General features: G+C 33.5%; 1 protein-coding gene across 5 annotated transcripts in view; it reads right to left on the reverse strand.

Moving 5' to 3' along the window:
• Positions 1-12,254, reverse strand: part of LOC145254755 (proton-coupled zinc antiporter SLC30A9, mitochondrial-like) — a 134,671-nt gene that overhangs the window by 44,123 nt on the left and 78,294 nt on the right. For all 5 annotated transcript variants that reach the window (XM_080113511.1, XM_080113503.1, XM_080113532.1 and 2 more), the window contains 2 exons: positions 8,847-8,902; positions 8,180-8,315 (listed from right to left, as the gene is read on the reverse strand). In XM_080113511.1, the coding sequence (XP_079969637.1) occupies positions 8,180-8,315; positions 8,847-8,902 (192 nt within the window). The remainder of the gene's footprint in view (positions 1-8,179; positions 8,316-8,846; positions 8,903-12,254) is intronic.

A 12,254-nucleotide genomic window follows, 5' to 3' on the forward strand; every position in this document is an offset into this window, starting at 1 on the left:
TACTTAAGGGGGCGGTTCATTAGGAATTTGTTAACGTTGAACTTGAAAACATCCAAGTTGTAGTCCAGTGGGAAGCAGGCAGACGGAACAGAGTTCCACAGGCGTGCAGTTCTAAGAAAGAAGCTTTGTTCATGGAATCCACGTTTTGATTTAGGCACAGATAAAGAGTGGGGGAAATTTTTCACAGTGGATTTAGCTAGACGGGTGTTTTTTGTGAAAGATTGATGAGGGGGGACCAGAGATTGGAGTTCAGATAAGCACCTGCCATGGAAATAACGATAAAACAAGGATAGGCTCGCAACGTCTCTTCTGTGGGAGAGAGGTTGCAGGGTAGAGAAAAGGGCATCCCCCACTAAGCCACGAAGTCTATTGTGTACTCTGTCAAGGCAAGATAGGCTGTTTTTAGCAGCTCCTGCCCAGATATGGCAACAGTATTCCATCCTTGAACGTACTTAGCTTTTATATAGATAGAGAATTGCATCAGTAGTGAGATATCTTCTGGAGCGGTAGAAGGATCCCACCATCTTTCCAGTGACCTTGGCAACAGACTTGATGTGCGTGTTCCATTTCAGATCAGGAGTAAAGGTCAAACCCAGAAGCTTGTCAAAACACGGGGCCTCACCCAGACGAGAGCCATCCATCACAATTGATGCCAGATGGGGATCAGAGCGTTGATGATGTAAGGATAGGAGTTTGGTTTTGGATGCATTAAAGGTAACCAGCCACGTCTTCCCCCACTGAACCACGCGCTCGAGATCAGAGGAGAGAGAATCAGAGAGAACTTTGTCATTTACAGCCTTTGATGTGTTGACATAGATGGTCGTGTCATCAGCATAGATGTCAACGAATGATTTAAGTATGTGTTTAGCGAGGTCATTGATGTAGATCAGGAAGAGAGTTGGGCCCAGGATTGACCCCTGAGGGACTCCAGCATTTATATTACAGGCCTCTGATTTTTGTCCATCGACCACTACCCTTATGAGCCTATCGGAGAGAAATGATTTAATGATTGAGAAAACATTTCCAGTTATGCCGTAGCTTGAAATCTTGTGAAGTAGATCCTTATGCCATACCTTGTCGAAGGCTTTTGATATGTCAAGAGCAATTGCCCTAGAAAGGAAGCCTTCGTCAAGAGATTCACTAATCCTGTGAGATATAACCGTCAGCACATCTGCGGTAGATCTTGCAGAGCGGAAACCATATTGTGTGTCACTAAGAAGGTTGTTTCTGCTGAGGTGGTTGACTATTTCTCTATTTAATATGGATTCCAGCAACTTACTCATAACACACAGGAGACTTATTGGTCTGTACTGAGAGGGAGATGACTTATCACCTGAATTCTTAAATACAGGGCAAACTGATGAGGTCTTCCAGGGAGTCGGAAAGCACTTCTCCTTAAGGCAGCGCTTAAATAGTTTCTTAAGTATGCGAGTGAGTTCTGGTTGAAGCTTTTTTAACACTATAATTGGGATGCCATCAGGGCCAGTTGCCTTACTAGAATCTAGGTTCTTGATTAGCTTGGCGACCTCATGCACGGATATTTGTATGTTACCTAGCTTGTTCTGTGTTATAGGAGGAAATATGGGGAGTTGATGGCCTTCGTCACAATGAGTTCATCAAAATCTTGGAGACAATACATAAAGAGAAAAAAATTGAGAAGTTTGTCAAATTAATAATGAAATTATATCTACATTAAAAAAAAAGAAAAAAAAAAGATTTTTGTGATCATTATGCATACATACACTGAAAATAAAAACAACTATTTTAAAAGTAAGATTGGAGGAGTTAGTTATGCATATTATTATAAAATGATCCCTCATTTCCAGGTCATTCTAATTTTTTAGAGCAGTTAACTAAAGTTTTTAACACTAGCCCAAAGTTTGATTAGCTAAGTCAAAACCATACATAATCACTATATTTTTCACATTACCACTCAGACAGGGTTAGCAGTAAAAAGGAGGTATGGCTTTTTTTTTCAACTAACAAGGACACATTTTATACTAAAGTTTGATCAGGAATATGGTCACGATTTAAAACAAACATAAATGATTATATGTTATTAAAACAAAGAGTGATCATTTTATGTTGTTTTATTTTATTTTTACCACTAAGCTTTTTCAGGCTGTTTATATGTAATCACTTAAAAAATGGAGAATCAGATTTTTGGTGCAGGTGAATTAGTATAAGGTGCAGAACTATGATAATACCTTATTTTCTTTAAAAAGTTGTAACTTATGAATTGGTAATGAAAAATAAATACACCAATAATTTCATGAGAATGCAATATTTACAAATACCAGAAAAATGTTTTAAAAAATAAAAACACTTTTATCAAGTGTGATACATTTATTAAAATGTATAATAAATTATTTTATTGATTTTTAGCCGAGAGGAGATATATTTTCAGTATATTTTATTCACTGTATCATTTTTCGCGCCAAAAGGATTCAATTCACGTCTGCTCGGTCACATTTTGTAAACAAAACAGAAGAAAAAAGGGGAGGAGGAGGCCTGCGAACAGGAGGAGAAGGGAGAGACAGAGATACTGTGAACGAAGAGTGGAAAAGGAAAGAGAAAAGAAAGAGAAATAAACCGTATATATAGAGAGAAACTGTGTAGAGAAAGAGAGAGATAGATCGTATAGAGAGAGAGGGGCCTGAAAAAAGTTTTCAACAGGCAATGGAGCTTCATGCTTCAAAGCGATAAGATATAAGTTAGCAAAGGTCGGGTTGGCGAAGCCGGCGACGACGTGGTAGCGGCGTCATGGTGGTAAATATCAACGACACCATCCGATGATCAGCGGTCAAAGTTAGAATATTGATTGAATAAAAGAATGAACCCAGAGAAGGAAGGAATCATGGAGCAGTGAAACTTACTATAAATCAAGGGCTTTGATGAGCTTCGGAAACGAATATTTGGAGCAATTAACACGCACGAGCATAATGAAACATAAATAATCCGAAGGATAAAAATATGAAAATTAACCTGCGTGTAATCAAACATAAACAATTTACAGGAAAGAAATATATATAAAAAAAGGAAAGATCACATTTCAAAGGACATTAAGTGAGATTTTCAATCAAAACTTTCATTTCTCCAACATCTCTCTCTTACCCTAGAATCTGTATCTAATTGATCAGACGATTTCTTGTTTTATGTGAACATTGACTTAATATATTTTTCTCTCGGTAGAATTTGAATCATTAAATCATTTCATTTAGTTAGGCATATTTAATTTTCTTTTCTTTTCTTGAATTTTATTTTATTTTTTATATAAATAAAAGTTTGTTAATTTTTCGACGATATTTGTCCTCGTTATTTCTTTTGTGATTTTGTTGTCCAGTACATTTCATTTTATTGTTGTCTTCGGGACGGTTGTCCCATTCTCATAACAACGCATTATCAATGAACCTGGGAAACTTTATTTTTTTTATATATTTTGTTACGTCACCCATCTCTACCGTCCCCAGTAAGACTTGGATACATCGTAACACAAGAAAAAAATACTGATAAACATTCCTTGATAATTCTAAAAAATAAATAAAATATAAAACGATTCATTTAAGAATTTAGAATACAGGGATCAGTTTGATATATGAAACTAACATAAAATGAGCTATTTCCAAAACATTCTAGCATTTTAGAGCAATTAACCAACCAGTTAACCCGTTTTCTATGGGAGATAAATTCTGTTAGTTTATTTTGTTTAGAGAGGGGAGTGGGGGTAAGCGATGATGCAAGTCTTCACGGTCTTGCTAATCACTTAGAAACATCCCTAAAACAGTAGAATGGCCTGGAAATAATCATTTGCATTGATTTATATATAAAACTGATCTCCCACTCTGAATTCAATAAATGCTTATTTTTTGGGGGCGGGAGGGGGGTCATGTTTCTCAAGGTGTTCATATGTAATCAACTAAAAGTAGAATTTCATTTTGGAGTGGTAATTTACCTGAGGATGTTAATCTACAAATTTGCAATTATTATTGTTATTATCATTATATTATTATCTTGTTTACTTTTACAGTAAAACAAATCAATCTAATAACCAACTAAATTTTTATAATCAAGGTAAAAATATATGAATATTCATTGTGATTAATGCTCTAGATCAGAAAATGAGCACTCCACAAGATGTCATGTCTATCAGACACTTGACCAGTCAATTTTACTGGATTGCTATGACATTTTGGATAATGAAATGGAGCAATGAACAAACGCTATATTCAAATGTGATTGCTCCTGTGAATAAAGTTGACCGAGGATTCTTCTTATGTAACTATGAAGAAACGGGATATGAAATTCAAACTGATAAAGTTGATGTCATCCGTGATATGTTTTTGAATAACAGACATGTTACTGTCCAATAGATAGCTAAGTTCATAGACATTCGTTCTGGTTCAGTCAACATTGTTTTAACTGAGGTTTCATGGGTAAGCAGGCTGGCTTTAAGAAATTTCAACTTACAGTCTAACCTTAAGAATTTCTGTTGCAGATTAATAACTCAAAATGTAACCTTGATCCATCACTTCAAACTCAAATGAAAGATTCAAAGCAAACAGCAGAAACATTGATTCGTCACGTTGAAGTTCAAGCATACAACATGTGTTAAATATTGGTGTGTACATTACTATTAGTTACAATATATTTGTTCAGATGAATCTGATATGATGTTGTAAATAGTATATATTCTTGACAAAGATCACAAAGTAATAATTAATTGGATGATGTCAGATTTTATCAAGAGTGGCAACTGCCACTCTTGGAGTCTTGTGTGAGAGCTTGGATCAACAAGATATGTTTGTAAGATGACCTCACAAAGCGATAAGTAAGCCATGTGATAAAATAATTTTCTCTCCCTTTTAACTTTGCAGTTCACTGAATGATCAGGTGTTGCAGATATAAATAAATCACTTTCTAAAAGATCCTGTGCTGAATTAATTGAATAATTATAACTATGGTGACAAGTATGATGCAGTCTTTGTTTCAGTTAATTACATAACTCAGTCCTTGGAGGATAGCAACCCACAGGCAGTACATCACTGATAAGAGAAAATATGATTTTCAGTTGATTGAAGAATTAATTTGTTGAATAACCTTTAGTAAGTAAATGATTACCTAACATGAAGACAATTCCTTGGATTATGTGACATAAGTTGGCAAGGTGATGCTTCTATTTGGGGAGTGGTTTATGTTAGAACTATTACAGACTACCTAAGTCTATAATTATTAATGGACAATACTATACAACTGAGGCAAGCAATGGGATCGAAATGCAAAGGAAAGCTGAGAGCAGGTGTTCTCTTTCTCCAGAATAACAAGTCAGTTCATCATGTTAAAGTTGCATTAGCTGAAGTAGCTAACTGTGGCTTTGAATTGCTACTCCCTCCTTAATCACAAAATTTAGCTTCATCTGACTTCTTCCTGGTTTCTAAACTCAAATCCCACATACAATTGCCATGAGATCACATGATTACTGAAACTTAATAAGTTCATGCTTGTTGATAATTACCATCTACCCAGTATTGATGACACTGAACAAGAACAGGCTGGATTACACTATAATAGTAATGCCTATTTCTAACTGCAAAAAACATTACAATAATTATAACCTCTCACTTGACTTCAGTTATTGTATAAAATATTTGTTTAAAGTGTCAAATTCAAAGGGAGATAACTCTATACATACTAAAGCAAGAAAAAAACATTAAATTGAAAAAAAAAAATCTTTACATTTTTTTTTTCAGCATAAAAAAAAAAGTAAGATAAAAAATTTTATATGGAATCCTTTTCATTATAAACAACTTCTGAAAAACCGAACACAAAGAAAGAAAAAAAAAGAATCGAGGCAAACACACAGAAAGAAACTGGCAATCACCTACTTGTAATAGAATGATTTTCATATTGTTTGCAATGTGGTTAGTTAAGTTGTAGTGTTGTGTAACCAATCGATGAGTTTTTTTATGATTATGATATCTCAAGTGAACTGGGTTACTGTCTCCCTGATACATCCTTCCTTATTACAAATGACCCAAAATAATATAGAATATGGCATTTGGTCTATAGCAGGTGAGCCTAGAGGTTTGATCTTTGAGAGTTGGAGAGATAGATGTATCTGTGATTTAGAAACAATGTTTGTTACTTGTATACTTTTGTTGATAGTTTACTGATGGCTGATGTGATGAGCGATGTTAAATTTTGTGTCCATCTTTTAGTATTGATGGGTGGTATTCTATACAGGAAAATAATTTCAACATCTATGTGTTTGAAATCTTTTAGTGGTCAGTAAGTAAATTTGTCTATTTTCCTTTAGGTCTAAAATGATTGGAATTTTGTTTTTGCTTTTTTTTTATATATCAAGAGGTAGTCTGTTTAGTGTTAAATCTCTCTGGATAGCTATTTTGACGAATTTGAAGGGGAGTAGGGGGTAGTTATTATAAATAAAAAGCTAATGTGTTTGATGCACATGCAAGAGCTATAGATGATCGACTTCTTGAGTTTATTGGCTGGTTGATACAGAAATCTAGATATCTATGACTATCTATAGGCTTGGTATATAACAATGATTTGATGCAAACGAAAAAGATAGGATGTAGGAGGGTATTTGAGTGAGAGTTTAATTGCATCAGGGTACTATTTCTATCATCATCATTTTAGCATCTATTTTACATACAGCTTTTAAAAATTGAGATCCAAACTAACCCATCTTTGATCCGGTCTTTATTCATCTTTCAAGCTCATTTTTATCACAGTAAATCATAAGCTATATCAGGAGATTCATTGTGGAGGAGTCCTTTAACTTCCTTCTCAGGCCTATCCAATCAGAAGCTTCCTTGTTGAAGACTTGCTTTGAGAGACTTGGATCACTTATCCTGATTAAATAGCCAAGCAGTTAAAGATTGAAAGATGTTCGTGTTTTACTTAGCTTTTCTTTATGAATTGACCCTGCTGGCTCAACTATTCTACATCTAACTCAATAACTCTCATCCATTCTTTAAACATGGTTTATTGCTCTACACACATCCCATACTGTCAAGATGTAATCTTCCTCTGAGGTCATCAGATCTAAGCTCATCTTTAAGACTCACATTACAGATCCAAATTGTATCATTAGCATATTATTTCTACTCATGCAATGCATGTCCTCAAACTTCAACGACCATGTTTCATTTCATACATCACACAGTATACATATGCTTGATAGACTCTACCTTAGTTGACAGTGGTACTACTTTGCTGGTAAGTAATGGTAGACATTCTCTAAATTTCATCCATTCTCAATTCTGGCAATCACGCTAGAACCTGCTTCTCCATGTGTTGCAATGGTATCACCAAGATAAAACTTCTGAACAACCTCAATAGCTTATATGCATTGAAATGTAATGTTTGCTTGTCATGCCTTCATATAAAGATGGTGTCAATAAATTTGTAGTTTTAGTGGGTTTTAGAGTTGTGTAGTCATTGTCTTTCTTGTATATGTATGAAAATATTAGTGCAACTTGGAACCATTTATATTCCGATAATAGTTCCTTAGATTTGTAAAAATTTGAAACTCAAAGTTGTTGTAAATGCAAAGAAAAGGGATTAAGACTCAGATGTCTTGCACATGTTCATCAGGAAAACTTCTTTCAATTTGGTACTTACGCAGTATAAGGAGCGTGCTCTGGTTAGAATCGTCCAGGCGGTTTATGGAAAACACCAGATGCCAAAATACTAAACGCCTTAACTTAACCAAAAAGAAAAATCATTAAAAAATATTTGTTTGATATCACTGGTTTATTATACTTGTTAAAAAAAAAAATCATAAAAAAACTATAAAATAAAAAAAATGTTATCAGTTGTTTGTTGTTCAAAAAATTAATATTTATTCATGAAACTTCTTACAACTAACATTTTTATTTTCTTGATTTGAATTTTCTAAAAATTTCATAAACATTGTCCAATAATTATTCACCAACATTGTTTTCATTTTTCAATCAATTTTTCATTGAATTAGCTTCATACTGACAGAAATATACTTTTTCCATGGCAAAAAAATTGGCCAGCATTTGCACAAAAATCTTACATTTTGGCATTTTCTGTAAACCACCCGGACTATTCTGACAATAACATGGTCCTTATATTGCATAAGTACCAACATTTCACACATGAATGAATAAAAATTGAAAAATATTCTCACCCAACCAAGAGATTGCATTTCCTGAGGGTGCATAAGACCCTGAATTCCATGGTACACAGAAAGTCCGGTGCCAAAACAAAAAATGCCAACACCACTGATAAGTGAACTGATATGCCGTAAGTTCCGATAACCATACCTAAAAAAAAATTTTAAATAAAGAAAAAAATTAAAAGATTGAAAATTTTTGGCACTATTTACATGCAATAATTTTATAGATATGGATTCAAACAATACCACTATAACAAAATTATTTATAGGTTTATAATAATTTGTCTCAATAATTTAATAAGGAATGTTCTATCTATAATAATTAAATTTATCTTTCAAAATCATTTAAAAAAAAAATAATTTGATTTTTGAAAATAAATAAATAAATATTAAACAAATAGTGAAAGTAAAATGCTTCCAGATATGCCGGATAAGTACAACTAGTTATTTATGATTAATGAAAACATAACTCCTGTGAATAGAGACCACCATTACAAAAATAAATCAATTGAACTAATATCAAAATTTATACAACATATGCAGGATCATTTTTGCAAATTTGAGTCAATGTTTAAAAAAAAATCTTTTCTGGGTTATATAACTGTTCTTAATTATGAAAGATGAAAAAATAAAATGAATAGTTAGTATGTATGAAAAAAGAAAAGTAATTGAAACTTACGGATGAACACCATCAGGTTTCTTCATGGAGTGATAAAGGCCGATACCAAGTAAAATCTAAATAGAATTCAAGCAAAAAAAGTAAAAATTAGATCAATTTTTAATATTGAAAGCTTTAAAATGTTCATTTATGATTTGCCTGTTTAATGGAATGATGCTTATTTGGACATTACATAGTAGGTTCTCTCCTGTGGCTAGCAGCTCGTTTTTCCTTTCTGCATATCTTTATTCTGTTCTCAAATTTATGCAATAGGTTTTATTTGAAATGTGTATACAACAGTTTGTTGATGGCCAGTCTCTCTGGATGTTTTGTGTTTAGCAAGACAGGAAGTTATACACGATATCAGGAGGAATCCTTTAACTTCCTCCTCCTTCATGGGTCTCTACCCAATCAGAAGCTTCCTTGTTGAAGACTCGTTTTGAGAGACTTGGATCACTTATCCTGATTAAATGACCAAATAGTTAAAGATTGAAAGAGGTTTATAATGCAAACTTTTGCTAATATTTAAACATTTGTTGTTTGATAAAACATAATCAAAGCAGTTGCCATCACCTGATTAGCAGACAGACTTGAGCATGAGCATTATAGTATCTATTCTGATATTATACTTCATCTTTTCTCAATCAGTGAAGGAGAAATCTTGGACTGCTGCAATTTTTATTGCAATCCAGAATGCACCCTTTTTAGGAGCTGAATTTTCCCCACATTAAAAAACTGACCACATTTTCTTTTTTTTTTAAACTCTTTTTCATCCAAAACAAAGCATATTTCTACTATTTGGGATTGTTTCTAATGGGAAACTGTGGGGAGTTGAGCAGCAAGATGTTTGTTCACATTGCATTTAAACTTGTGCAGGTCATTAGTCAGGGAAGCAGAAAACAGAAAGGAAATCTCAAAGTCTAGCAGTTTGAGAGAAGAAACTTTAAAATAGAAGGCTTTCCAGCATCTACAAACCTCAACAGTGTAGGAGTGGGATTTTGCGCCTTGTTGGGTTAGTCGAGAGTATGTACGTCAAGGAGGGACAACTGCTATGCATTCATCAGAGCACATTCCATTAAAATACTTGTAAAACAGATACAGGAACATTGCAGCAACGGGACAGAGGTTAGAGCTTGGCTGACAGTGCACAACCTATTAGATTTGAGACATTTTGAACTCTGTCTAAGAGTGGAAGACTAGTGATAGATGTGACAACAATACTCCATGCATGGACAAACTGTGGCTTTGTAAAGGTATAGGATACTCTCTAGTGCAATGTGAAATTCTGTGTCTAATTCTGTCATTGTGAAAAGGGGGATAAATAGGAGCATACATATTGTCTTGGCAACACTAAATCAGCCAATTTCATACAAAAAAAAGGCAGGAAAAGAAATGGAATATTCCAGTTCATTTTATTGTACAAATTATCACCAACATTTTTAAATGCATTAAAATTACAGAAAATATATTTATCATCATGGGAGGTGGTGGTAAATAGGAATATACATATTTCATCTAGGCAACACTACACCACCAGTAGACAAGGTTCATCAAACTACCCAAATATGGCTTTTTTTTTTTTTTTTTTTTTTTAAAACAAAAGGCAAAAAAGGGTAAAAAAAGATAAGAAATAAAAAAAAAAGAAAAAATGCAATATTCTGATTCATCTCACCTTATAAATTATCCACAAAATTTTTAAATAGATTAAAATTACAGAAAATATGTTTGAATTTGCAATAAGTAATTCAGCTTATCTTGTTAATTCAATGTGTTTAACTTTAATATTTAATTGGATGGCTTCATAAATGAAAAATAATTTTGAAATTCGAAAACATCAACTAAGGCAAGCTATTATATATATTTTCATTTCTGAATATATTTTTTTTAGATAAAATAATTGTCCTGAGGAGACATAGAACTGTTGAAATGTAATCGATCCTTGGAGACTTCTTACAATATTTATATTCCTATTTACAATGCCTCCCCACAGGACAGAGTTAGACACTAGGGCCGTTTTTAATGTGGAGAAAAGGAACAAAAATTAAAAATTGTCTCAGTCGTGAAGGACTTCTCCTCCACTGACAGAACAATAAATTGAAGTGCAGCATCTGAAGAACAGCTACTATCCTTTGATCTCGGCCCAAAGGCCAGATAGTGTGTGTGTGTGTGTGTATATATATCTTATGCTATGTACTTTTATGTGCAGAATCTCTTTATTTTTGAAGAATGTGTGCAGCTTCATTTCAAATCTAATTATAATTTACTTTACATGTGCTATGGTCTTATGTTGGATACTATATATATATATATATATATATATATATATATATATATATATACTAGCATGGGTACCCAGCATTGCCTGGGTGTTTGGAGGTGTATGTTGAGCAAAAAAAAAAAAAAAAGAAAAAAAAAGTGGTAGTAGGAAGGCAGGCTCAAACCTGTATCGCGAAGGAGGAAAAGAATGGGGGGGGGGGAGACTTGACGTCTTTGCTGTTACAACCACTGCCAAACCGGAAGTGACATAGGTTTAAATTAAGGCTAGACAATCGAAAAGAGGGGATCACTTTCGAAAATATCGGCGAAAAAAGCGACCCCTCCCTGTAGAAAAGTGTCCAGTTGAGGGTGAAGAAATTCATGTTTTTAGCCAATTTTTCGGTATTTGTCGTCTGAAGGGTCGAGCTTCAAAACGATACTGATCTTGTGAAAATTCGTCACCTCTGTCAAAAGTTTTTGGCAGACATGCAAACATACATACATACATTTATATATTGGTAGCTCAAATTTTCGTCCCAAACTGATTAAAAAGCTTTCCTTACCTCTAAATACCCTTTATGTAAAATTTCAAATGTTTAAACCAGAAATTGTCCCAGTAATTTGGTAGAGACCGCAAAGGTCAAATTTTTTTAAACTTTGACCCCTATTATGACCCCTTAACATTTGTTTTGGGCTCAAATCAAGTTAAGTTAGATCCATGTCCAAGGAACCTATATCTAAAATTTCAAGTGTTTAGACCCAAAATTGGCGGAGGAGTTTGGTAGAGTTCTCAAAAGTCAAATCGATGGACTTTGACCACTTAACAGCCAAATTTCTGGCCGAAAACAGTTTACAAAGATCACAAATACTAGTGCAGTAATTCAGGTCTGTTAAACTTGATCTTGTAAATTGTTCAACTTGATTCTTGCAAAATATTTTCCTCAAAACGGTCTCCCAATATTTGAAAAAAAAAAAAAAAAAACATAACTATTTTTGTCACCTACACACAATTTTTTTTAACAGATTACGCTGTCTGACATCGATCTATATGATTTCCTAATACTATAGATTGCGATTATAATAGTTAATACATCCTCAAAGTGGAACTTATTTTCATAAAATAACCGTACATGGATTATGACAGTATTTCATGCCTATAAACAAATAATACAA

Source organism: Euprymna scolopes, chromosome 3 (genome assembly GCF_053919585.1).
Source record: "Euprymna scolopes isolate OS-2025 chromosome 3, ASM5391958v1, whole genome shotgun sequence".
In the NCBI taxonomy this organism is placed as follows: domain Eukaryota; kingdom Metazoa; phylum Mollusca; class Cephalopoda; order Sepiida; family Sepiolidae; genus Euprymna; species Euprymna scolopes.